We start from the raw sequence: 27,183 nt of genomic DNA on the forward strand, positions 1-27,183 counted from the left end.
AATGTTTAGAAAAACCATAATTGCAGAATATATTTTTGACCTCACGGAAAACAGAAATCTAAAATTTTACTTGTGTTTCTGAGGCTAAGATACCCATACTGATTATAAGAACGTCTCTAGCTAGATTTATATTAAAGAAATATTAAATATCCCTTTTTGATTATTAGAATTAGTGCTCTCTCGATATTTTTTTTAAAGAGGCAAGTTTCAACATGATAAAAGAATAATTTTGAATTCCATAAAGTTATACTCTTTTTGTGCCTTTTGATTCATCTAGAATTTAACGTCAGTTACAGAATGTTGAGGGCTATTCTTTTCTTTCAGTAAGCAGCTAATTTTCCTCCTGCAGCAATTTCTCTATTTCCTTATCCCAGTTTTCATCTCGTTTCTCTGACTCTGTCACCACTTCGTATTCCTGAAGTTCCTGCTGTAGTTCCTTTTCCCAATCTGTAGAATCGTCTAAAAGAAACAGATGAGAAGAAAAAGATTCTCTGAATTCATCATGCAGGTTTTAGCAATTCAGTCAACTCTAACTACCTCTGTAAATCCTAGCCACAGCCATTCTGAATGTCTCAGGCTTCTTCGTGTGCCCAGAAAAACTAAACAAATTTTACGAGTCACCAAGAGAAATATGATTAGAAAGAAAAATTTGTTAAATGTAGAACCAAGCTATCAGATGTTGTAAATATGGGGTGTTATTTTGCTTTATATATGCCTCTGCTTTTCCTTCAATGTAACAGGATAACTGATAGTTAATATTTGGTTGCAAATTAATTTTTACCACTAACGATGATAATGGTAGCAGAAGCAGTGAACATTTCTTGAGCCCTTCTGAGCCAGGCACTGCACTAACCGCTCTCTACATAGCACGCTTTTTTCATCCTTAGAACTATCCATGGATTAGATACCATTATTATACACATTTTACAGATGGGCAAATGGAGGCTGAGAGAGGTTAGGGGACTTGACAGCTTGACAGCAACAGACATACAGGTGGAAGCAGATCTGCAGGTCCCATAGCCTGTGCTTGGCCACTTTAGTAGTGGTCTCTCTACAGTGGCAAGAGATACCAGGAATGGCAGTCAGACAGTCTCCCGCCGAAGCCTGGCCCTGCACATGAGGCTCTATTTGAGCTCTCACACTGGTCTTCCGTGTTGAGATTTAGAACTACAACTTCTGCTTGGACACCCAATATAAGTGTGTGTGTGTGTGTGTGTGTGTGTGTGCATGTGTGTACGTGCGTGTGTATGTAAAGGATAGGCATCTGCAATGTAGTGTTACAAAACAAACCAGCTATTTCTCAAATAAAGCCTAAGGTCATTTTCATCTTTTAAAAATAAACAGACTTAGTAGCTATAAAGAAAACAAAAGCCAAATGTTTCAGGTTTTTTGTTTGTTTGTTTTTTGTAGCGGTGACCTCAAGGGAAAAGACAGTGTGTTGCATAATAAGCAATTTCAGAAATATTTATTAGTTGCTTACTGGGTGCCAGGATCCGTGATAGGTACTGTGGGGGACAGCCAGACAAGGTGTAACTGCCCTTGAGGAACTTACAGTTTAGCTGGGGTGAGCCAAGGCAGCTACTATAAAAAAGAGTATTACGTGCACCAAATTACAACGAGGGCAGGGATTCAGAGAAAGAACAGCTCTCCAGAGTAGCCAGGAGCTAGCTTCTGGGAAGCTGGCCAGTTTTCTGACCAGTGCTCTCTGCACAGCCTACGTGAACAGCCGACTCCCTAAACTGTTAAGTCTCAGAAGGCTTCGGGAGACACTCTTCATTTGATGAGGAACTCAGCCCTTTGCTTTTCATCCAGTAGAAAGCCAGTAATTTGTCCTGATGTGTCAAAGAAAGCAACCCCCCGCTTGCACTTTTTTCTCTTTACATTTTTTAACTCGGATTCTTTAAATTTATTTTTAGAGAGAGGAGAAGGAGGCAGAAAGGGAGAGAAACATCAACTGGTTACCTCTTGCATGCCCCCAACTGGGGACCTGGCCCACAACCCAGGCATGTGCCCTGACTGGGAATCGAACCGGCAAACTTTCAGTTCGCAGGTCGGCACGCAATTCACCGAGCCACATCAGCCAGGGCAGGATGCTAGCTTTTAAAGCAGAGCATCAGAAGGCAGTGTCTCCAAGTGAAAGATGTACAGTGTTCCCTCACTTATCATGGTATTACATTCTAGACACCCCCCCACGATAGGTGAAAATCCGCAAGGTAGGACCCTTACATTTATTTTAGTATTTATATATATTTTGAGGCTTTATAAACCCTTCCCACACACTTATAAACCGTTCCCAGTCCCTTATTAACCTTTCCCACTCCCTTATTAACCTTTTCCACACTTTTATAAATACTACTTACGTTCTTAAACATATTCTACACTCTTAAACCTACGTCACTTTAACAACATACGCATACAGTACTGTAAAACCCCACGATAAAGTGAAAAATCCGCGATAAATAATTAAATATAATATTTTTAAAAATCCCGCGATACAGTGAGGCCGCGATAAGTGAACCGCGATATAGAGAGGCACTACTGTACTTGCTTTCTCCCCTGTTCCTGGCAATCTGTCCTTGGACTGAGAGGCCTAGGACTCATCAGTAGGTGTTAGTTTCTCCTCTCTATGCCTCTGTGAATGTTTAGGGCAGTGGGGCATGAGGTCTAGTCATGTGTACTAGAATCCTTCCTCTGGTGGACAGAGAAGCAATTCTATTGCAAAATTTACAGCATGTTTTTGTATATCTGCTTCATAATAACTTTCTACAATCAACTTCAGAATTGGGGAATAGAACAGTTGTTTTGTTTTGTACCTTCGAGGGTGGTTGTCTCCTCCTGCTTTTTGTCAAGCACTAGTTGCTCCATATCCTTCCTCAGGTCCTCCTGATCTAAGTTACAGGCATCGAAGGCATCACTGACAAACTCGGAAACGCCTGGGCTGGTAGAGATCTCCTCTTCATCCTGAAATGCAACAAATAAGCTCTGGACATGGTTTCCTAAGTGACATTTATAGGCTTGACCTCGTGTTCATGGTCCGGTCACAATTTAATGCAGCGGCATCTTCATTTCGTTCCTTTGCTAGTCCACTAATCATTGCTCTCTAACCTTCTAACCTGCACGGTTGCTTGATAACTAAATGAGTTACAACCTGAATCTGGTGTGTTCACTCCTGGTTTGGATCACCCCAATCATTCTATCTAATCCCCAAAGAGCACATCTAGAACGATTTGTGCCTTCAGAGAATCGCCTCAAGTCTGAGCTGTAGGTCCTTAACTATTCAAGTACTGGACCCCTCCTCTTCACAACAGATAAGACCTGTATCGCTAACTTATTTGAAATGGTATCTCAGATAGTTAACACACAGTGACTTCATTTTCATACATCAACTACTAGGCACAAGATAAAATCATATTACCTCTTGAGTTTTAAGCTGCGATTTGATTATGACAGGTGGCGTTTTGGGTCGTACTGCCTCTAAGTGAGAATAAAAGAGACAATAATTGCTTGATTCAATTCTGAACACACAGAATAATAACAACAGCTAAAAAACCCACAAGTATGATGATACTAAATAATGTACAGAAATAAACTTTTAATGCCATGCTTTCAGTTTTTACGTTATTACAAGAAATAGCCAGGTGAAACCATCTCAACCTGTTTCTTTTGGGGATATTTTTAATATGTCATCATATTCAATGCCCCTTATACAAAATTTCCAGCAGGAAATAATTTTTGACTTCAGTGGTAGCAAAATCCATTTAAGAGTAGTTACGCTCTTTATTTTAGCATAATGTGAATTGAGGTATTTACCAAGTTTTCCTTTTCCCACAAATGCTAGGAAGTACAAAGTAAAGTGTTAACGCTCAATCACACCTTCTCCTTTTCTCACGGCAGCATCTGCTGTCCTATGACCTTTCTAGATATACAGTCTTTAGTGAACCCTGTCTTAAGCCCATTTTGTTACACAGGCAATATTTGGTAAAATGGCATTTTCCGACAAAATTAATGAAAGGAAATACTAAAGACTGATAGACACTTGGGAGCTACAGTAAATCTTTATGTAAAATGCCAAATTTCACTGCACAGGGCAATTTCATGACACTAGTGGTCTATACAATCCGAGCCTTACGACACACCGTTTTTGTGTAATTATTTAAAGTTCCGTGAACAGAAATGTCTCCAGTTGTAAATAGTACCTGTACAAGTAGGTACTCATTAAATGTTAAAAATATAACAAAATACATTAAAATGTTTTATTTTTTGATTTTAGAGAGAGAAAGAGAGAGGGAGGGGGGAGGAAGAGAGAGAAACACTGATTTGTTGTTCCACTTATTTATATATTCCTTGATTGATTTTTGTTTGTGCCCGAACCAAGGATCAAACCTGCAACCCTGGCATATCTGGACAATGCTGTCACCAAATGAGCTACCCGGCCAGGGAGATACATTTCTTATTTTAGCTATTATTACAGATATTAAATCATTGCTGAAATGATAAAACACTTCCTCCAACAACCAGCAGTAAGCTGTCACAATAAGAGTCAAATGTGTAATTTAATGGTGCCTGGCTCTGAGCTGGGTTTTTGTAACTTGGAGTGGAACAGAGCTTAGTCCTTCGCTACAGACTGCAGCAGATGGAAGACTGACAAACAAAGAAAAGGGGTGGACCGAATCGGTGGAGGACGGAAGGTAAAAAAAGTCACATGGTAAAGGGCAATGAAAGAGATGGCAAGATGACTGGTGATCAAGGGAGGAATGAAAAGGAAGAAATAAAAACCTGAAGAATGAGAAGAAGAGAGCAAAGGAAAGGAAAGACTAGCAAAAGAGTCGTGAGTGAGGTCAGAGTGAGGGCAACAAGCAGAGCGGTAAGATGATGATGACATTTCTGGTATGTACAAGATGACAAGCTCATGGGGGTCTTTAAGTTAAGAATCTTTTTAAAGTCCATCTGTTTGTCACAGAGAGTTCTCTGAATATACCTGTCAGCGGCGATGCATCCTCCCTGCTGTGGCTCTTTTCCTTGCCGGCGGCCTGCTGCTGGGCAGCCAGGGCTGTGAGCTGGGCTGACTGCTTAATCAGGGACACGCGGTAAAAGTAGTTCCTCCAAAACACTTCTTCCTTCACGCTTTTAAAGACAAACCACAACACATTTGAGCATGCATGCACACAGATGCAGGGAGGGGCTATCTCTTGCAATGGAAATTGGAATAGATGATTTGTAGGGGCATTTGCAAATCTAAGGGAGGCTCAAAGAAGGTTCTCGTTTGCTTTGGAAATGGAAGTGGAATAACAGGAGGAAAAGAATAGCTCTCTTCAGAGCAGCAAAAGAAAACCTACAGGGCACCAATGAAGCGTCAGCACTTCTAGATATTTTAATGATACCAACATTGCCCTCAGCAAAGAAAGACCGGAGTGGTGAAGAAAGCAGCGTGATCACCTGGGAGACTGGAAACAAGAGCCAGGACCCAATTATTTGCTGTTTACGGAAGAGTTAAGTGCCTTCCAGCAGTGAGACGAAAGGATTGTGGGTGTTATTCCTTACAAAAGGACATGTTTGGCAGCTTGCAAATAACTAGCAATCTGTAAGAGTCAGCAATGAGGTGGGAGGTGGTTGATAATGTAACTAACATGTGAGTCTGAACAGGATCTTTTCAGTTAAAAATATATGAGTGGGCCAAATGGTTAAAACCAGAATAGGGTATGAGAATTAGATGGTAAAAATGTGGAAGTGACAGTTTCCTTATTTGGATGGTTACGTTGTGGTTATGCAGGAGAATCCTTGTCTGTAGAAAATACACACTAAAGCAGTCAGGGATGACGAAGCATCAGGTCCCAAATGACTCAGGAAAACGTTCTATAGACTGTATTTCTCACCTTTCTGTAAGTTTTCTGTTTCAAAATAATGATAATAAGTATTGATAACTATGCTCACCTTAGAGCAATTAAATAAAAATATCAAGGGCAGAAGACAAAAGACTCAGCCAAAACACAGAATGGACCCTCCCCACCCCGCCCCCGCTCCCCCAACCAAGGACAGCCAAGGAACAGCTCTGGTGACCTGCAGGACATGTGTGGTGTGTGGTTTGTTTGTTGTTGTTTTTTTGTTTGTTTGTTTTCTTGTGGTCTGGAGGAGCCATTCATTCTATGTTGTAAAAATGCTTTGCGAGTAGAAATGACAAAGAGTATCAGAGAATGTCTCTTTTTGTCCTGATTTAGTAGAAGGTTCTTAGAATGGGGGGAAATCGAGGAAGAAAGCATGAAGAAAGACTTGGAAGGAGTAGAAGAAACTCGGGGAAAACTAAAAGAAAACACTGCGATCCTAGCTTATGAACGAGGACAGGGCTTGCCTTAGGACATCAGAACACAGGGTCCTCACATCTGTGAATGGCCATGCTGGGCCAGGAAGCTAGCTTTTAAGTGCTACAGGCAAAATGCAAGATTATTTCCCCAAACTAGGCCAGGTAACAAGCTGACATGATGCCAGGTGCAGCCGTCTTTTCTTTCTTTACTCCTAAACATTTTCCATGTGTCACGTGCACCAGGCCTCGTGCTAGGTGCTGGGGACTGGGTGTGTGTATGTGTTAAGGGATGGATAAGACAAGTTGTTTGCCAACATATATGGTCACAGCAACAATGACCTCTTACTCGTTCAGTTCTTACCATGTGCCAAGAGGCATTTCCCAAACTCATGTGCCCATACAAGTCTCTTTTTGTCTTAGCGTATCTCGGAAGTAGTTTGGCAGGATACTTGGCTTAACAGCAGTAAGGACTTTTAGCCGACCACAAGTTTAGCAGAGAAATATCACTGTGTTACAGCTCCCGAAAGAGCTAACAAAATCTTCTGTTGCATTGAAAAGCACACAAGATTCACTACAGTGTGCTCTTCTGCAATCAGACAACACAGCATATCCACTTTGGGGAACTCGCTTGCAGAGGGTTATCATGGGGAGGGGGAGGGGTACACAGACTAAGACACCTGGGGAACAAATGCAGGAACTGGGGCGTTTACCCGGATAAATTCAGGGGCTTTAAACCGTAACATCACAGCCATACGGAAGTGAGATGAGCTTTCCCATGAGGTAGTGAGTGGCCTGAATATTTTCAAGGTCACTTTTAATTTTGAGCTCTATGAAATGTCCAAAGTGAACTGTGTCCTATCTAGCTATAGTCGTTCACGGGCAATGTTTGTTCTCTTAATAAAAACAAACATCCAGATTGTTTTCTTTTCCTAGAGGCTTGAAGTAAGAGCAAATGGTCACAATGCAGATGACATAATAAAGGTTCTAAGAAGCCTTATGATAAAAAAAAAATCCATCCAGCTTATTAATTCCCAAACATTTTTCTGACCACTTATGCTTCAAAGCCTACTTTAAGGCATTAGTACACTGTGAACAGTCTCTGGGAAACAATGAGCTTATGTCACAGTCCAAGACTGTGTCACAGGAAGGAGCTGTGGTTTCCCTCCTGTCGTCGGAGTCAAGGCCTCAGAGGGTGCCTTCGGCATACGGGCAGGACCCTGTCCCTTGCCAGCAGTGCCATCAAAGGGAAGTGCTAACACACTAAAAGGCATGTTGAAATAGAGAGAAAATGTTTGTTTTCTTTTCTAAATCATTACTGCTTAGTGATGGCTTCTGTTCAGAATAAGTGTCTCAAATGATCAAAGTTGCATTTCTGCATGTCAGAAGGAAAAGTCCAGAAGTCGTATATTTATGTGTGACGGCTCGTTTTTGTTTTATTCTATTATGGAAATTTCAACAGAAGTGGAGAGACTAGAACAAAGAACCCCCCTGGACCCATGACCTAAGTTTAAGAATTACCACCATTTTGCAAGTCATGTTTCATCTGTGCCCCCTCCCCTGCACGCCATGCTTTTCTTTTGGGAGGGGTTGAAAGTTTTAAGCCAATGACAGATATCATATTCTTTCATCCATCAATATTTCAGTAAGCATTTCTAACAGATAAACACTAACAAACCCACCCTAATTTCTAAAGCTTCCCTAACAGAATTGTAAGTAGGCAATTGGAATTATATTACTCAATGGGCAATCTACTTAGCCAACGACAACTCTGAAATACTGTTTGCCAAATACCAATTCTCCAAGCTTTAAAAAAATCTAAAACTACTATCGGCAGTGAGAGGTAGTACAGAACTGTCAAAAACCAAAACTGTGGACAGCGACATGCCTGCTAAGAGCACCCCAGGTCACACATCTCAGCATCTCAGGGTCTCTGGACAGAGCCCACTGGGTGGCCCAGGGTGATTCTGAAGTTCTTCGAGCTGATGGAGATTTCACGTATGAAGTACCCCTGGACCCCAGAGCTTTGCTGCTCCTCTCTCAGAAAGAGGCACCTATTCCGGATAGGTATAACCTCAAATTCTGAGATAAAAAAACCTTCAAATACATATATACATATGAACTGCTCAAAAGCCAACTCCCAGGGTTTTGTGAGCATAATAGTAATTTACCACCAATATGTTACTAATTGTGGAGAGAAGAGTTTCACTTAGAAGAAAAAAACAGAGAAAAGATTCTGTATAACTGTTGTTCCAAGTCTGGGCTCAAGACGGGAGGAGCAGTAGAGTGGCCCTCAAGGAGCAGTGAGATGGCCCCGACTCCCCTGGCTGCCCATCTGGCCAGTGACCGTGTGTGTTGCCTCACGGCATAGTCTGAGGGTCCACTAAGAGCTAAGTATCTGCGCACTCAGGGTTGGCGGGCACAGCTGAGAATGGGGACGTAACACTGTAGGGAAGCCAAAGGGGGCAGACTCTCCCTGTTATACTTATGTCTTTTTATTTTTAGAGAGAGGGGAAGGGAGGGAGAAAGAGAGGGAAAGAAACATCGATGTGTGGTTGCCTTTCACACACACCCCTACCAGCGACCTGGCCTACAACCCAGGCATGTGCCCTGACTGGGAACTGAACCAGTGAACCTTTGGTTCGCAGGCCGGTGCTCAATCCACTGAGCCACACCAGCCAGAGCTTCTCCCTGTTATTTTGCTTGTAGTCAGGGAGGAAGCTGGAGAGCCCTCTTAGGGAAGCCACCAGGCCCAAAAGGCCCATGGGAACACACAGCCCCAATCACATCTCAGCACAGTGCCTTCTCCCAGAGGATGGCTACAGAAAAGCCTGCAACATGAAAGGCAGAGCCCACAGCAAGCACAAAAACTCACAGAAAAGAGCAGAGAGAAAATAGTCATCTCAAGAAAACTATACTTCATGCCTTCAGAGAACAGTAAGACACTGCATCCATATAACAAGGACAGAGTGCTAGAAAAAAGGGACACTCGTGTCAGTGACAGATCCCCAACGAGGGACTGGGGTGGCAGAAGGGAAGAGAAGGTGGCCCACTACTGACGGCTGCCAGGGCCGTGCCACAGAAGATACTATGTTTATCCTGGTACTTCAAGGACAGGCAGGGATTTGGAGAGGGGACAGGGCCTTTGGGCAGAGGAAAAGCTAGGGAGCAGAGCAGAATGTCGGGAAGGCAGCGGCCAGTCCTGATGGGCCTCATAGACTAACTTGAATGCACTCTACCTCCTAACTAGAGATGAAAGAACACATCTCAGGCCCGCCCCAAATTCCCTGAAAGTTCTGATTCTATGGAGAGAGGGGGTGGGGTGGGGGGGTACTGAAGGGCCACAGAGCCCTTTTTGCCGTTAAAGGCTTTATTTTTTAGAGAGAGGGGAAGGCAGGGAGAAAGAGAAGGAGAGAAACATCCATGTGAGAAACACCAATAGGCTGCCTGTCGTACACATCCCAACCAGGGACCTAGCTCACAACCCAGGCATGTACCCTGACCAGGAATTGAACCGGCAACCTTTCGCTTTGCGGGATGACACCCAATCAACTGAGTCGCACTGGTCAGGGTCACCGAGCTCATTGTTATGAATAGAGTCTGAGATTGTTCTGGCCCCCATCCCACAATTCTTCCCTGATACTGTGCACGCGACCGAGGCCACTGAAAACACAGATACATGTTTTGTGAGTGGCGTCATGAGAATACAATGCTTACAGTTTAGGAACAAGGGCGAATCTCATCCTGCTGAGCAGTTCGTCCTCTTGCAGCATGACTAGGGCAACAGGGTACATCTGATCAAAGTCAAAATGAAACTGCACGCCAATTGGAGGGTCACGAAGGAAGTTCCTCTTGTCCTTTGATGGAAAGGGGGAGAACCATTGAACGCAATTAATATGTAACAATGCATCACTGCTTTGATGAATACTGAATTCTCCTAAAGACTTCAGCCACAAAGTCCACCGAGCTATTGTTTAACCTGTCCATTTAAGAGACAGCAGAGAATGACAGATCCTTCCATATATTTTTTATAAAAGATTTTATTTATTTATTTTTAGAGAGAGAGGAAGGGAGGGACAAAGAGGGAGAAGAACACCAATGTGTGGTTGCCTTTCATACACCCCCAATTGGGGACCTGGCCCGCAACCCAGGCATGTACCCTGACTGGGAATCAAACCTTTGGTTCACAGGCCAGTGCTCAATCCATTGAGCTACACCAGCCAGAGTTTGTATATTTTTAAGTCTCAATTGGACAACCTTGTGGAAAGGCCAGGAAATTCAATCATGCTATTAGTTGAAATTATATAGTTTGAAATCATACAAATACATATTTGTTTTAGTGGGCACCATTAGGTATGTGAAAACTAGTGTAGATAATCTTAGAAACATTCTAACCAAAGTTGAAGTCAGCTAACCATGGTGGTCATATCAAAAAAGTGAAACACATCACTTAATTTCACTTTTCAAGCATGCACAGACCATGTTCTCGGCCTGCACCTCTCAACAGAACACCAAGGCCCAGGCTCTGCCTGACAAATCTCTGCAGAGCTGGGTGGGTCAGTGCCAATACCAAGGGCCCGGGAACGTGACGGTGACTGAGAAAGACACAGAGGGGCTTCTCTGCAGAGCACGCCCATACTGGGAAAAGTTTCGTTGCTGGTTCAGTCCATAAACCGCTGAGCCGTAGTGTTAGGGCCTAGGCCCCCAGCCGACACTCTGGCTTCTTTGTAACAACACCAGGAAGCGCGCACTTCCACCCTCACTTTACAGATGAAGAAACTGGGTCAGAGAAGCAAAATGGCTTGTCCAAGGCCAGGTATGCGCTATAGTGAGCGGCAGGGCCAGGACTCCGGGCTTCCCCTTCTGGGGTCGAGTACCCCTCCCACGCGAGCACAGCTGCAAAGTCAGTGGGCTGCCTAGGCATCTCACGCGCTCTGTCCACTTTTATCTAGGACATTGACTTTACTCTGCATGATGAGCCCTGCCACAGGTGTGACAAACTACAGGGACAGCAAGATATCGAGATCCTGTCACCCTGAACTTATGCAATGCTTCCAACTTTGTCACGCAACCCTCGGCTGCTCACTCCCACAGTCTGCCTTCTGCAAGTTTCCAAAGCAAACGGCTTGGTGCTGGGATGCCTGCAGAGAGAGGATAGCCAGAAAGAAAGTTAACTGGCTCCCCTTAACTCTTCGTTGCCCTGCTGGATACCAATCTTCTTCTTCTTTTTAACATTTATTTTTAGAGCAAGGGGAAGGGAGGGAGAAAAAGAGGGAGAGAGACACTGATGTGAGAGAGAAACATTGATATGTACACGCCTTGACAGGGAACTGAACCAGCAACCTTTCGCTTTCTGGGACAATGTCCAACTGAGTCACACTGCTCAGGACTCAATCTTCTCTTAAAAATATGTGAGGCTCAGTTGGCTGGACACTGTCCCACAAAGCGAAAGGTCACTGGTTTGGCCCCCAGTCAGCGCACATGCCTGGGTTGCGGGTTCGGTCCCCAGTCAAGGCACATACAAAGAAGCAACTGATCAATGCTTCTCTCTCACATTGCCTTTTCTACCCCTCTCTTCCTCCCTTCCACTTTCTCTAAAAATAAATAAAAGTTTTTTAAAAATGTGACAAATAATTTTAAGTAAATTCTTCTTCACATTGCTGCACTCAGGCTTAGATGCCTTAAACTAAGGGTTAGAAAATCCACAATCCATTAAGAGGTACAGTCAACACACTGACAAAATAAAATATCATACAAACATTTATACATTTTCTCATTAGTGTATTAAAACTGGAGTCTCAGTAAAAAGAAATTCAACCCAAGACTGTATTAGAGAAAGCAACCCTTTCAAAGAAGACCCTCATATGGTTTGTGACCCACGGTCAGAACATTATTTACTGTGGCCTTCCAACACACCTGGTCCCACTACACCCAATCTGGAAGAGCCGTGACAGTCCGTGTTGCTCTTGGACTACTTCTTGTCAGTTAGCCAAGAAGGAAATGAAAGGAAAAACCCAAAGGCAAAGCTTCCCTGGACATTGCCTAGGAAATGACGGTGCCTTGGAACTCCTCTGAGATGGCACATGATCCCGCTGATCAGTGTATAAAGGGATGTCTTCAATCGCGCCCTCTCCTACAGACTAAGCATAATAACGAAGGCAAAAAGCTGCTGTTCGGGACCATTCAAACTGTTAAGATGGATTGTTTCTACTCTATTTTTTTAACCCATCTTTTTGTTTATAAGTATGACACACACCTATTTTTAAAAAATTCAAAACACAAAAGAAAAGCACAGTCAAAACTGCCACCATCCACAAACAACGCCATGAACACCCTCCCGGACATGTCTCTGCACAGATGCAGTGTCTGTGCAAAACAGAACTTGACCTAAACAGAAAGACACGCTGCATGCTGCAGGTCGCCTGTTTTTCCTTTACACTCGGGGTCACAAACATGTTCCTGTGTCCAAAGTAGCTATGTTTACACTGAATGAACATAATTCACTTAACCCAGCCCATTCTGGGAGTCAATATATCGTTCCTAATCTTTCCTTACAAAGACTCTCCTCTAAACTGGTCTCTGCAGACTAAACTTAGAGCAGTGGGATTTCTGGTCCAAGAGTGAGATTATTTCAATACATATCACCCAGACGCTCTTCCAGAAAGGTTGGAGCAGTTTATGCTGCTACTAAAACCACTCTTTCATCTCATATTGCCAAGGTTAGATTTTAAAAATAAAAATATTTTTGGTTTTTAAGAATTCCTACATTAATAAAGCAAGAACCTGACCCTAATTGGGTTTTAGTTATTTTACCTTCCAGTGTAAAAATTCAAAGCCTGACACCACCCCCAATGTCTCCCCGAGGTTTCTACAGCAGCCTCCCAGAGGGCCTGGCTGTCCCCCAGAAAGAAACAGTGGCTACGGTGCTGGCAGGCAGCGTGGGGCCTGCTGGAGGAGAGCTGTGTAAAGCCCAGGGCCTCGGAAGCTGCAAAGGAAGGTGCAGAGCTCAGTCTCCGAGAGATGAGAGGCCATTAGAAAGGCTGTTGAAATAACCTTGCACTGGAAAGGGGCAAGCAGGGGACAACAGTCGGTACATGCAGGGCAGCAGATGATGGCACCAGCACCACGGTGGTAGCGGCGGCGAAGTGGACTAGAGCTAGATTCTGAACACAGCACTGTCAGGATTTGGGGGGGTGGAGCAGGAGGAAGGGAGGGTATGACTCAAGGAAAGCCCCCAAGTTAGCGGCTAGAAAAAAATGGTGAATAACCTGAGTCCTGTTCTGAAATGGAAAAGATAAGGAGAGGAGTAGCGTTGGGGGGAGGGGTCAAAAAACTGGGGGGAGTTGACTGGTGAGCTTATGATATTTGCCCTCAAAGGACAATTACTAACTGTCCCGATTCCCTTTGGGGATAAGCAGGTATATTACATCAGTGTCAAATTTGGCTGTAACATGGTAAGCAAAATACATGGTGTTCACACTGAGCTAGTAATGGATGCACAGACCTTTAAAGGGCTTATTAATGGAATGAAAAATCTTAAAATGCCCTGGGGAAGGACAACAGAAGGGAGGTAAACTCCAGCTTGTTTGTTGTCTAGATTGAGGTTCCATTTATGATTTTGATTAAAAAAAAAAAAAAAAGGTGTTAAAAACAAAACTTGAAAACCACTGACAGCCAAAAGCTCTATTTGTTGTGCCAGGTGGGGTGCTCAGTCCTTATATCAGAGATTAAAACTAGTCTCTGTCCCCTAAGAGTTCACAGCCCAATGGAGACAGGTAAGCAAGGGTCACATTTGCGAGTCGCAATCCCCACATGTGTATAATGGCGATAAAAGCCCCTGCCTACCTTGATGTGCGTTGAAGCTGTAAAGAGATAATGTGTGTGAAGCTGCTTACTGGGACTGTCAGGTCTGTACAACTGTTAACTGGTATTGCTATGTTCCCTCTGAAGTCCCAAGAGGAATTTTTGTGGGCTAGCATATGGAACTTACTTCTTTCAATTTCAGTTTCAAATACATAGAGCAGTTAAAAAGAAACTTAGACTAATTTCATTCAGAAGACTCAGAATGTTGTCTAGAACCTGTATCATAGCATATTTCAAAAGATTATCCATCTTAATAACATAAAAGAATTCTTTTAAGGCTGAAAGAATTATTTGTGTAATAGGCTATTCTATCCTATTAAGAAAAAAGAACTTATGGGGAAGCAAATTCAAACTTTGCTAAAAAAAACAAAAAAAAAAAACAACCCCTGGCTGGTGTGGCTCAGTGGTCTGAGTGCCAGCATGCAAACCAAAAGGTCGTTGGTTCAATTCCCAGTCAGGGCACATGTGCGAGTTGCGGGCCAGGTCCCCAGTTGGGGGCGTGCAAGAGGCAACCAACCAACGTATCTCTTGTATATTGATGTTTCTCTCCATCTTTCTCCTTCCCCTCCCCGCTCTCTAAAAATAAATAAATAAAATCTTTAAAAAAAGAACAGTAAAAATAATAGTGAAAGTTGATGTGTACATTCCTAACATCTTAAAAGATTTTATAAATTGTATAGAAGAAAAACATCTGATAAGGATAAACATAATGGGAAGAAAGTACTGCTATACTGAGTATCAAAAGATACTTACAGCTGATAAGGCCAAAATTTGTTGTTGAATTGTTTCTTCATCATTACTATCAACCCATGGGGGTACTGCTGCTTCTAAAAGGTTTTTCACAGCCAAGAAGAAAAGAAAAAAACAGGTTACAAAGGTTACACTGCAATTGGGGTTTGAAAAAATGAGAACTTTTCCATACAACGATTTTAGCAATTTACTAATGAGTTCCTCATAATTCCCACATTTAAAGAATAAATCTTATGCATGTATGCATTTGGTTTAAAAAAAATTACTTGAACTATATAGTGGAGAAATAGGGCAATACCTTGGCCAGGTGACCAGAATCAACATCACCAACGAAGGAGAGATGGCTATTGTGGACCTGCAAAGGTGACACCCTGAGAAGGACACATCATCTACGTAGTATTCTGACCAAGAACGCATAATCTGAACGTAATTATAATCTAGTCGCGAGGAAGGATCAGACAAAGCACAAATGAGAAATGTTCTATTTATTTTTTAAAAAGGGGGGTATTCTTAAAACCATTTTTGTCATAAAAGACAAAGAAAGGCTACGGAAATGTTCCAGATTAAAGGAGACAAAGAGACATGACAAAAAATGGAATACTATGTTGAGGGGGAAAACGTATAAAGGATCCTGCTGGGTCAGTGACAAAATTTGAATGTAAGTAGTATGTCAATGTTAAATTTCATAAAGCTGTAAAACTGGAACAATCTGCGTATAAGGTATACAGGTATTATTATTGTTGCAACTTTTCTGTATATTAAAATTATTTCCAACTAAAAGTTTTTATAAAAAGTTACTGTAACTGACTCACAACAAAAGGCTATAAGGAGGCTGCAAGGTAAACGATTATGAATTGAGAAAAGGGTTGTCAGGAATGAAAACAAATGAAAGAAACGAACAAATCGGAGGCAATAAACAATGAGGCTGGGATCAAATCCCCGGAGCCTGCAGAAGCGAAGTGCTGGGAATACCAAGACGCCTTACACCCAGCCTGCTGTCTCCAGGGCTGACAAGAAAAACAACTCATCACGGTTATAACGCCAGACGATCAACGGCAACCTCCTGGAGAGGTGAGTCCCCCAGGGTTTCTGTGGTGACTGGGAGCCCATCTCGGACTAGGAGGAGTTCGAAGGTGGGTGTGTGGGAGGGTGTGGTGTTCAGAGGAAGCAGCTCTACCGTCTGAGCCTGGAGTGGAGCCAGAGGGCAGAGCTAAGGCCACGGAGGTGGGTGGTCAGCACAGAAGATACACAGGAGAGGGTCCGCACATTTTTGCAGAAATAATCCCCCTTACTATTATACTGCAGGTGTCAAATAAATGGCAGTCAGCCTATCATGTGCCAGTTGACAGAAGACTTGTGTGCATGCATGGATGAACATATGAGCAGACAAACAGACACCCAGTTCATTCTCTGGCTCATCCTAAACAAGCAAATGGTGACAATTATAATCCAAATTCTGTCAATTATAAGATAAACATATTTTGATATTTAAAAAAAATATTAGAGGGTAAAAGACCCTCTAAAACTTTTTCTCATGCTACTTACTACAACAATTTGTTCTCCATTTTAAGTCTGTTCACCTCGGGCAGCTTCTCCGAGCCCTACTTATCCTCAGGTAATAAGGTCCTCCCAAGGCTCAAGCTACTGGTAAGCAGAAGTCACCCTCCATGTCGCCCTTCCCCTGAGGATGCTCTATTTAGAGTGACCAATAAGCTCCTGGCTGTCCAACTCCATGGACACTTCCTAGTTCTTCTGTCTCCAGGCCAGTTACCTTATCTGAGAACGGAGATCAAGGCAAGCAGCTCACAGAGTTCCCGTGACCACTCAGTGAGCACACGGATGTGGAGCACTTACACAGTGCCCTTTCTCAGGCTCCCTGCGAACGGGCCTCTCAGCTGGCTGCGCTCTCCCGGAAATTCTGCTCTCTCTGGCCTTCCATTGTTTCTCCCTCCTAGCTGTTCTCTCGGGGGTAAATGAGCGCTGGCAGGTTTGGATGGCAGGTTTGTTTCATCATTTACCAGCTGAGCAAGTGTCAGCAATGACTTAGCCTTGCTGGTCTTCCTTCTATTACATGAGATACTATGTACAGGGCGGGGCAAAAGTAGGGTTACCGTTGTGAGTATGTGAAACACAGGGTTTATTCTTGCATTATTATTTATTAACTATTGTGTCATTTTCCACACGAACAACTGTAAAGGTACTTAGAAACTGTTAATTCCTTCCACTCCTCCTTCCCCCTAAACATTGTAGATTTCTGCTTATCTCTCTTCATGTTTGACACACTTTCCACAGAGGAGCTCACCTACCCTCATGGTTTTTACACGACTTTACTAATAATCTGCACCTGTAGATGGAATTCTCCTCCATGCTTCGAACTAATGAACTGCTGTTGGACCCTGTTCAATTAATTTAGAGCAGCGCTGACCGACAGAACTTTCTGCAATGATGGAAATGTTCTACATCTGCACTGTCCAGTATGGGAGCCACTAGTCCCCATGTGGTTACTGGGCACCTGATATGTGACTAATGTGACCAAGGAATGAAATTTTCCTGATATGCCACTTGCCTTCCCTTCCCTGCCTTTGTATATGTCTCTCTCACTTGGCTGTGAACCGGGCACCTCAAAACTAAAATCGCCTCCAAGCCTTTCACCCCCATGCCCTCACAGTCCATATCTCAGAGGCACCCATCAGCTCCTACACCAAGTCCCCAAGCCAATTTTACTGCTTCCCATGAATCACTAAGTTATGCTCATTTGCATACTTTATTTGTCCCAAAGAGCTGCTTTATACCTCAGTTCACCGAAGCACAGCAATGCCTGATGGGAACTCGCTACAGAACTAACTAGTTCTTTTTGAATTATAACACTGCCCAAATGGATTGAATTATTTTACCCTACTTTTGCCAGATTCAAAGCCATAAGGCCAGTTTTGTGTTTGAGTACCACCAAATGGTAAAGAGTATACACATTTTGAGATTTTATAACTGCAAACATTTAAACAAGTATTTGTCAGTAAACAAATGTACTGCTCTTCAGACAGGCCATCGCTGGCTGACCTCAGTCACCACCTCAGTCATGGGAAACAATGCCTTCCTTTCTTTAAACCCCAAAGGTTTATGGGTTTGCCTCCCCCACTAGTCTTTGTGCTACCCAAAGAATGGAGGTCGTTACACATTTTCGTATTCTCAGGGCCTTCTCATGGTGACTGGCATGTACTAAGCACTCAAAAAAAGTTGGCAGGTAAGTCACACACAACAAACCTATACCATACCTGATTTTTTTGTATGCTGCTCCTCAACAAATTTTTTCTGTTCCTTATGGAAATCTCCTATAATGGTCTATTAAAAAAATAGTCAAATTAGCTTGAAAAGTTTATTTATTAGATAAGAATTTACATTCAAGATTTGTATAGTCTATTTGAGACATTTTATTCATTTTCTTCAAATAAAAATGCTAAAAAAAGTGAGTTTCCCCTATCCACAAGAGAGAATTATCAACGTTTTTGAATTTTAGATATACAATTCCTTTTATAATGAACTATCTTTTCAAATGCAAAAATATAATGAGTTAAAAACTGAACTTTTACATTATCAAAAAAATAAGACAGGTCAAATCTCATTCTAACAAATAATACACACGAAGTATCTAAGTGACAAGCTATATAAAGTTTAACTGATGGCCTCCTTAGTTCAAATAATTAACAACATAAATAAAATTCACACTGTAAAAAATGAACAAACTCACTCCTTAAGAGTCTTAAAAGGGCTGTTCATAATGGGATAAGACTTTAAAAAATTAACCAAATGATGAAAACCACAGATGCATTCTGAAGTGGTTATAGTTGAAAATTAAACTCACAGTATGAAGTTTGGTATTACCCAAAAGTATCGATATATTTTAGACTACATTAAAAACCAAGGTTATTAAAATCAGACAATTTATACCATAGCCACTTGTTACACAGAAAGAGAAAAGAAAACCAAGAATCTCAACTATTAATATTTTTATCAGAATATAATATCCTGCTTCAGTTAATAAAATTCATAAGAAGAAGGAACAATATTAGCTGCTAATGAAATTCATAAATTTCTACTACCAAAAGATATTTAAATATACCTTATCAATGATGTCATCTATCTTTCCTTCTTCTACTGATTTCTTTATCGATTGTGCTGTTTCAGCAACTGACTCGGTTATCTTTTTTGTAGCGGCAGTCGCAAAGTTAAACAGATAGCCTATAAAAAATAAAAATTTTTAAAAACAGTCTATGCTCCATTCCAGTACAATGGCTATTATATTTTTAAGTTCTCCCGTAAATAGCTCTTGCAAAAACTTTAAACCATAGGGCATGTTCCTTGTTAATTAGCACTTTATTTATTTTTTTTTTAAGATAATTTATTTTTTTCTTTCTTTCTTATTTTATTTTATTTGAGAGAGAGGAAAGGAGAAAGAGAGGGAGAGAAACATCACTGTGTGGTTGCCTCTCACTCGCTCCCCCAACTGGGGACCTGACGTGCAACCTAGTCATGTGCCCTGACTGGGAATCGAACCAGCGACACTTGGCTCACAGGCCGACGCTCAATCCACTGAGCCACAGCAGCCAGGGTTAATTAGCACTTTAAATAAGAAGAACGAAAAGCACTGCCAGTCCTCCACCTGTCGGTAGACTGGTCATCCATACTGGGCCTTTCATTCATCTCTTTCAAAGACCCTTAGCAGACTCCCCAGTTCTCCCCAGCAGCTGTTTCAAACCTGTCTTACCCTTCTCTAGTCCCTAACTTACCTCAGTAAAATCTCTCCTCCAACTATATAAATGAGATCAAGGCTCCTTTTTTCCTTTCCTTTCTTTCTTTCTAGACCCTAAGTATCCCACCTTTATTTTCTTCTTCTTCCCTCCTGTTCAAAGGGAAAAAAAAGTCCCTCCTTAGCTACATTAACCCATCGCATGATAAATCTGGGAGTGTTTTTTTTTAAATAAATATCAATCTTGGCAAGCCCTAACATAAATAGAAATTCTTCTTAAGTAACGAGCAAATACATACAACAAAATTAAAACTGGAAGACACAAAAACTTGCATCTTTACAAAACAAAAACATAAAACTAACTTTCCTGAAGACGTGAAAAGACATGTGTCAAGGCTCTATTGTACTAGAATATAAACTATAAAGGCTTGTATGTAGACAAATTTCATCTCAAAGTTCACACTCTACACTATCTGGGCCACAGGAAGTGACGTCAGGTAGGTCTTCAAGCTGGACCTGCTGGGGGATGCTCCGGGGCAACTGGCCTTTGAATCTTGTCACAGCAGTCTTGCCTCTATTTGCACCTGCTGAGGGGACAAGGGGGGTTGACTCACGATACCCAGGCAGGGAGAAAACCGCAATAAGAATGGCAAATAAGAATGGCAAAGGGAGCATGGCACACCCAATTAAATTGCAATTCTGGGTGGTGTCACTGCCAGAGAATCGGGCAACTTGTACTGCTATCTGGGAGCAGTGTAGACTGTCCCAATCTAAATGACCATCTCTCCCACTTCCCAAATCCTTTACTGTTAAACCGTCCACTTTCTCCACTGTGTCCGGTGGTGTCCATGGGTCAATGACATCAACGTCGCATGGTGACTCTACCACAGTATAGTACTTGTATCTGCTCTCATTCTCGCCATTCTCCCCACTCCTATTCTATACTCATATGACCACAGAAATTCTTGGGTATCTCCAAGGAGGCCTCAAATACATTATTTCTTGGTTTGAAACACTTTCATCTGCCCGGTCTTTATGTGGCTAACTCTACACATCCTGTGAGTCTCTGCATACACATCACTTCCTGGGAAATTTTACTCCTTGACTGGAGTAGGCGCCCCTCAGCATCTATGTTGTTCAATCAACAAAATTCATGACACTATGGAATCTGTCTTCTCAGCGAGAGTGAAGGCCCATCCTAAGCCCCAGTGCAGCAGGGACCAGGCTGTCTGACTCAGTCAGTGAGTGATCAATAAGTACTTGCTGAATGGATAAATGGGACTGACATAGTAAGTACTGAGCTTCTGGAAGATCCCTCCTTTCTCTTTGGCTATGATTAGTCTATTTACCTAGAGTGGTAGATAAAACGGGTAGACAGCCACACTACTTTGTAAAAACATTCTCTGCAGATAAAGAAATCTAAAGTCCTAAGACAGCAGGGTTCCCTTTAAGATTTCTCAGAAATACATTTTGAACTAGAATCGACATTTTTTTTTCCCCTAAGGGAGAACTGTCACTTAAAAACTGGTATTTTAAGATAATAATTTCAATTCTCAGCTTTTAATGACTCCGTGGGTGAAGTACACTACACACACTGAACATGGGAGAAAGCACAGTTCTTTCCTTCAAAGAATGACCATTTCTAAACAAACGAAAGACTTACAGACAACCAGAGGGGCAAGGTTATTCATTAAGCAGAGGCACTCAGAGAAGGGAAGGAGGAGCTCTCCCAGAAGCAATTAGAGAATGGCCTGGATTCTGATATCAGAGGGAGAGGGAAGCAAGAGAGCACAACAGGAGACTTTTAGGTAAGAAGCTCATAAAGACAAGAAGTGGTTTATTAATTTTGCAAAGAGATCATTTGACACCAAGTTGAAGACAGTTTTTATTAAGTGGTTAGAAAAAATTGAATCTGCGGTAAGAGTTAACAGGAAGTAACAGGAGTACAATGTCCACGTCAGGAACTCGGGCACAAAAGAGGGTCTGAAATAAGGGGAAAAAAGGAAGTAGAACATCTGGAACACCTCATGAAAGGAGGGGGCAGATCACAAACACTAAAGGTAGTCATTCTCATATCTTCATTTTCATTATGTCATTTTAGTCTCATGGCCATTCTGGGAAGAGTAGGTATAATCTGCCCTGTCTACAGATAGGGATGCCAAGGCTCACAGAGGATAAATGATTTGTCCATTATGACAGGGGTGGATCTACCCCATTGACTGCCTAGTCAATAGCCTATCCCCTTTTGTCTTGCCAAAGAAACCCCAATTTTGATGGGTGCTCATCAAACCTGGGGGTGGTTTTGGCGACCCTGCACATAAACAATCAAGGTCTTCTCATCAAGCCTCTGTTTATGGGACTTCCCGTAATTTGCCAATGCTATCACAATAAAGACAATAACTTGTGGAAGGAACTTAAACACAGGCTATCTCCCTCCAAATGGCAAGCTCCTGCCCCAGTCTCATACTGCGTCATGTCAGCTGAGCAAGTGACAAGAGCTTGCAGAACTGAATGGAACGATAAGGGTAAAGGAAAGTGAGAAGGTTCTCAGAGGTAAGAAGCAGCATAAATGTATCAGTGTAAAGAGAGAAAGGTAGTTTAAGGCTTGCTGTTACAATGGAAACATAATCAGATAGTCTGTTTGTTTTTTTAATATGTTCATTGACTTTCTAGAGAGAGAAACATCGATTGGTTGCCTCCCATAGGTGCCCCGACCAGGGACTGAATCCGCAACCTAGGTCTGTGCCCTGACCAGCAATCAAACCCCTAACCTTTTGGTGTATGGCATGACGCTCCAATGAACCGAGCCACCTGTTCAGGGCATCACATAATGGTTTTTAAGGCATATGTGAGTCTTAGAATATTAAGATTCTTAAGAAGACACTGGTTAATTTTTTTTTAATATCACATTTCATACAATTTTGGAATCTTTGTTGGAAGCCGCTACCGAGGTCACTTAATTCAACCTCCTGTCCAGGTAGCCCCACTTTCAGGGGTGGGGAGCATCTGACTTCAAAGGGCAGCCAATTATTACTGTTATCCATTTCTAATTCCGAAAACTTTTTACTTCCCTTGTCGTCTGTTATCACTCAGACTAAGATCTGTCCCTTTAAGTAACATAAAATGCCCTTTTTTTTTTCTACAAAAAACAAAACAAAAAACACTGTCAACATTTTAAGCAATGCTCCTAAGTTTCTTCAGACTAAAATCTCCAGTTCTTTTTAGTATCATTCATAAACCATGGGGTCCAAATTCCTGACCATTTGCACTGCCTTCCTTGTGGTAAACCTGGGTTTGTCATCAGAACTGACGTGGGGATTTTACTTTTAGATCCAAAGCAGACATGTATTTTCCTATGCAAACACTAACTTTTGGAGCCCTCTTAGTTGTAAACTGATCAAGTTAGGCATCTAGAACTTGAAATGTACTTTCCCTAGAGAAAGGAGAGTGGCCCAATTAATACAGACCCACTGCAAACACTAATAGCACTTTTTAAAGGCGCTGGAAGAGGAGGTGGCCCTCCCTCCATTCCCTGGGCAAGGACCGGCCTTAGGGGTGGCTTTGAAAAAGCCAAAGCTCATCTTTGGTCACCCCCCCCCCCTTATTTAAACTATGCATAGAACTCAGATATTTAATACTCTCAGAAGTACCTTTTTTTAAAAAAAAGAAAGTGCAGATAAAGCTCTAATTTGCTTGACTAACAAAACCACATAACCAATCTGTGAATAAGAAGTTACTTTGAGACATGAGGCCTTCAGGGAGGTGGGGAGAAGTTCTTTAGTGAGTTTCCTTGTAAACTGCCCTCCTCTGAAGCAGGTGATCATAGGGGGTCCTAAATTTACCACAAGAGAGGGAGAAGGATGGGAGATTTTGGTTTTGGTTGAGGCAGTGTCTGGGTTTCCACTACTCATAACTGGTGAGTTGCCTAAATTTATAAACAGGTCATCATGAAGCAGAAGTATACAGGTCCAATCTTGCAGGGAGGCCCTCAACAAGTGTTTACAGAGCAACTGGGGCTCCTAGGAGATTCCATGTAGATTTTAAAAGGTTAAAGAAGCTAATCTATTTAATGGGAGTCAGGCTCAGAGATGTTTAATTCCAGTTTTCAAACCATAGATGTGTCTTTTTAAATATAACATACCTCTTAAGATCAATACATAGAAATAAAAAACAAGTGATCATCTCGTCTTTCTGCAGGTTTGTGTATAAACTATAAACTTTACAACTTTTTAAAATCTAACCTTAGCTTCCCCAAACATCAGGACAGTCTGGTCAGAAAGAGAGATCACATCATTAAACTCCGCAGTCAACATCCATGTTGAATACAAATTTATTTAAAAATATTCAGCGTCTTTCATACTAAATACAAACATGCGGTTCCAACAAAGCCCTCACAAAGTTTTCAGAAGCCAGTTTTGATACTCCCCTGAAGATCATTACAAATGGTTCTCTCTATATTCTATGGAACTGGGTAAATCCCCATAGCCTACCTTTTTCCTAACTTTTATCTGTCCCAACTACCTAACATAGCGTCTGTGCTCTGGTCAAATCCATCTCCTCACATCTCTGCAACATGCCAAGCCCTTCCTAATTTTCTACACAGGAAACACTCATTCCCTCTTTGGTGATGTTATTACACAACACTTAGTTTTGTTTTTCTTGTGCAGTGTTCGGGCGCGTTGGGCTGAGATTACATACTACCATGATTTCAGATTATCTCTGTTTTCCCTGCCCCTCCACCCCACCCCCAAGTGAACTTTCTGAAGGTGAGAGTCTTTCTTTTTTTTTTCTTTCTTTCTTTTGTATATTTTATTATGTTGTTACAGTAGTTCCAATTCTTTTCCCCTTTGCTCCCCTCTGCCCAGTACCCCACTTCCCTCCAGCAATTCCACCCCCCTGGGTCATGCAAATAAGTTCTTTGGCTTCACCCTTTCCTATATTATTCTCAACTTCCCCCTGTCTATTCTGTACCTACCAATTATACTTCTTAATCCCTGCACCATTTCCCCATTTCTCCCCCTCCCCCTCCCAGCTGATAACCCTCCAAAGGATCCCCACACCTATGATTCTGTTCCTATTCTGGTTTGCTTAGGTGGATTTTGTTTTTACGTTTTAGATTCAGTTGTTGATTAGAGCCTTTCTTATCCAAATATGTGTTTCTCTACTCTAAGGCTCCAGCCTCCACTAGTGCTCCTGCCTTTGAGCAGATTTTTCACAAATGCTTGCTAAACTTAACATCTACCTCTGCTGCAGTTGTCTCACTAGTAGCGCTGTCTGGTTTAGAGCCTACCTTTTCAAAGATGTTTTCTTTGACTATTTATTTAAGCTCAACAAGGTCTCTCTAGGATTAGAATCACGGTACTACAGCATGTGTTTATCCTTCAAGTCTACTTTTTACTCTCCTCCCTAAAATAGACAGTAAACTTGGAAAGAACACAGGCATTGAAATGAGACAGATCTAGGTTCAAATTCCACTGCTACCATGGCTTGTTTTCTCAACTCATCGGGATATTTAACAGATAAGACAAGCTATCATTCATAAAACATCTAGTACTGAAACTTGCACATCACAGAAAAAAAACTGGCAGCTACTGTCTTGCCTTAAGGAAAAAGGTCCTGTCACAGCTAAAAAGGAGAGGAACCTGAGCAAGGCCTTCAGTAACTCTTCCTCGATTTCCTTCCGACAATATATGCTTCCGTAAGGGCAAAAAGTCACTTTTTCAAGCTACTCAAGCTCCCCAAGGGCCCCGTCCTTGGGGCGAATGGTGAAAGTTGGCGAGTTGAACAAAAAGATCCCTCCTCAAGCCTGAAGACATCGTGCCACACCGCTTTACTGTGGCTCTGCTCCTAATGCTTACACTTCGTAAACAGTGACATGTCGTCCTGGCCGGGTAGCTCAGTTGGTTACAGCATCGTGCCGACACGCCAAGGCTGTGGGGTTCAATTTCCGGTCAGGGCACAGGCAAGAATCAACCAATGAACAAACGTATGTCTCTGTCTCTCTGTCTCTCTGTCTCTCATCAATTAAAAAAAAAAGAAAAAGTATGACATGTCACCAGGAACTTTAGGCACAGGATCTGACTGCTAGATGAATCTTGGCTTTGCCCAGCCCCTCGCCAACATCTGCCCTCCAGAGAGGACCGACCGAGAGACACACCTCTGCCCCCCCCCGTCACCCCCCCCCCCCCGACCATGTTCGGCCGCGCCCCAGGGGTGTCAAACCGAAAGTTGCGGGCACTCCTAACACTCTGTTGTCCCAGAGGAGACTCACCGCTGAGGCCTTTGGCCTGGTGACTGAGTTCCTTCTCAGCCGACTCCGCCGGCGTCTGGGAGTGCGGCTGGGGTGCAGCGTCCCCCTCGGGCTGCGCGGACTCGCAGCCATCCACCAGCGGCTGCTGCGAGCCAAACCAACTGCTCAAACCCCGGAACATCCCGCTCACGGGGCCGCCGCCGCGGTCCCGGTCACCGGACACTAGCGGCTGCACGCCACTCCCGACCCCACAACGCGCGCCTCCCAGAAAGACGGCCGGAAGTGCGACCCCCGAGCAGCCAGCCTAGCCTTCTCTCCGCCTCTCTGTCAACTCCGACGCCCGGGCCGTGCGTGCGTCACTTCTGGCCGAAGGCCCCGCCCCGCTGCTTGGTTGTTTTGGTAACTACTACGCTCGTGGAACGCGGGCGAAGGGCTTTTCCCACGTAGTTCTGCCCCGCCCCTTTCCCTCCATCTCATCTCCTCTTTGTAGAGATTGACTTAGGCGTGTAAACGGCATCTTTGTCACTCTAAGCTGCTTGACTGGCGACGGCTTCGCTTTTTCAGGTCCAGCTGGGCCGGCACGTGGAGATCAATATCTTTATCCCCCCTCCTAAGACGGAATCAAAACTAGCCCAGGCCCGCTACGTCCAACTACCAATTTACAGTGGGGCCGGCACGTAGAGATCAATATCTTTACCCTCCTCCTAAGACGGAATCAAAACTAGCCCAGGCCCGCTACATCCAACTACCAATTTACAGTGAATGCAGAGGATAGAGGGAAAGCGTTAAAGGATGCCACGGGATGCAGGCAGCAGAATCTACGCTGTGACAAACCACAGGACAAATGACATTGCCTATTCAAATAAATTGCAAGGAGGGGAGGGGGAGAACGGGAACCTTACAGGTTAAAAACAACTTAAGAAACATAATGTATGGCAATACATATGTGAATTTTATTTGGGTCCCAGTTCAAACAAACGAATGGAGGGGGTGTGACTTCATAAGAACTGGAAATTTGGGCACAGGCTAGATCATGAAATTATGGAATTATTAAATTTAAAAAATTTTTCATTGTGGTAGAATACACAAACTTTACCATCTTAACCATTTTTAAGGGCACAGTTCAGTTGTGTTAAGTACATTCATTTCACTATGCAACCAATCTCCCTCTTCGTACTGCAAAACTGAAATTCTGTGCCCATTAAACAACTCCCCATCCTCCCCGCCCCCAAACCCTTGGCAACCAAACTACTTTCTGTGAGTTTGATTACTACAGGAACC

The 27,183-nt window shown here is 42.8% G+C and overlaps 1 protein-coding gene across 1 annotated transcript; it reads right to left on the reverse strand.

The window, feature by feature from the left end:
• Positions 1 to 26,262, reverse strand: SYAP1 (synapse associated protein 1). The gene is made up of 9 exons (XM_090265044.1): positions 25,924 to 26,262; positions 19,026 to 19,144; positions 18,181 to 18,247; positions 14,912 to 14,985; positions 10,013 to 10,152; positions 4,979 to 5,124; positions 3,416 to 3,474; positions 2,814 to 2,961; positions 1 to 459 (listed from the first exon to the last, which is right to left on the reverse strand). Exons 1-9 carry the CDS (start codon positions 26,081 to 26,083, stop codon positions 332 to 334), a joined length of 1,041 nt encoding a protein of 346 aa, XP_090121170.1. The 5' UTR covers positions 26,084 to 26,262; the 3' UTR covers positions 1 to 331.
• Between the last annotated feature and the right edge of the window lie 921 nt (positions 26,263 to 27,183).

This window comes from Furipterus horrens, unplaced genomic scaffold (assembly GCF_987537825.1).
Source record: "Furipterus horrens unplaced genomic scaffold, mFurHor1.1.pri manual_scaffold_17, whole genome shotgun sequence".
NCBI lineage: Eukaryota > Metazoa > Chordata > Mammalia > Chiroptera > Furipteridae > Furipterus > Furipterus horrens.

Bases quoted from the DNA above. Each gene is read 5' to 3' on its own strand.
- SYAP1 (XM_090265044.1), bottom strand. From the start codon at position 26,083: ATGTTCCGGGGTTTGAGCAGTTGGTTTGGCTCGCAGCAGCCGCTGGTG. The intron at 10,153-14,911 runs GTAAGTATCTTT...TTTCCATCAAAG, and splicing joins AAATTTTGGCCTTATCAGCT to GACAAGAGGAACTTCCTTCG. The intron at 460-2,813 runs GTACAAAACAAA...TGTTTCTTTTAG, and splicing joins GGAGACAACCACCCTCGAAG to ACGATTCTACAGATTGGGAA.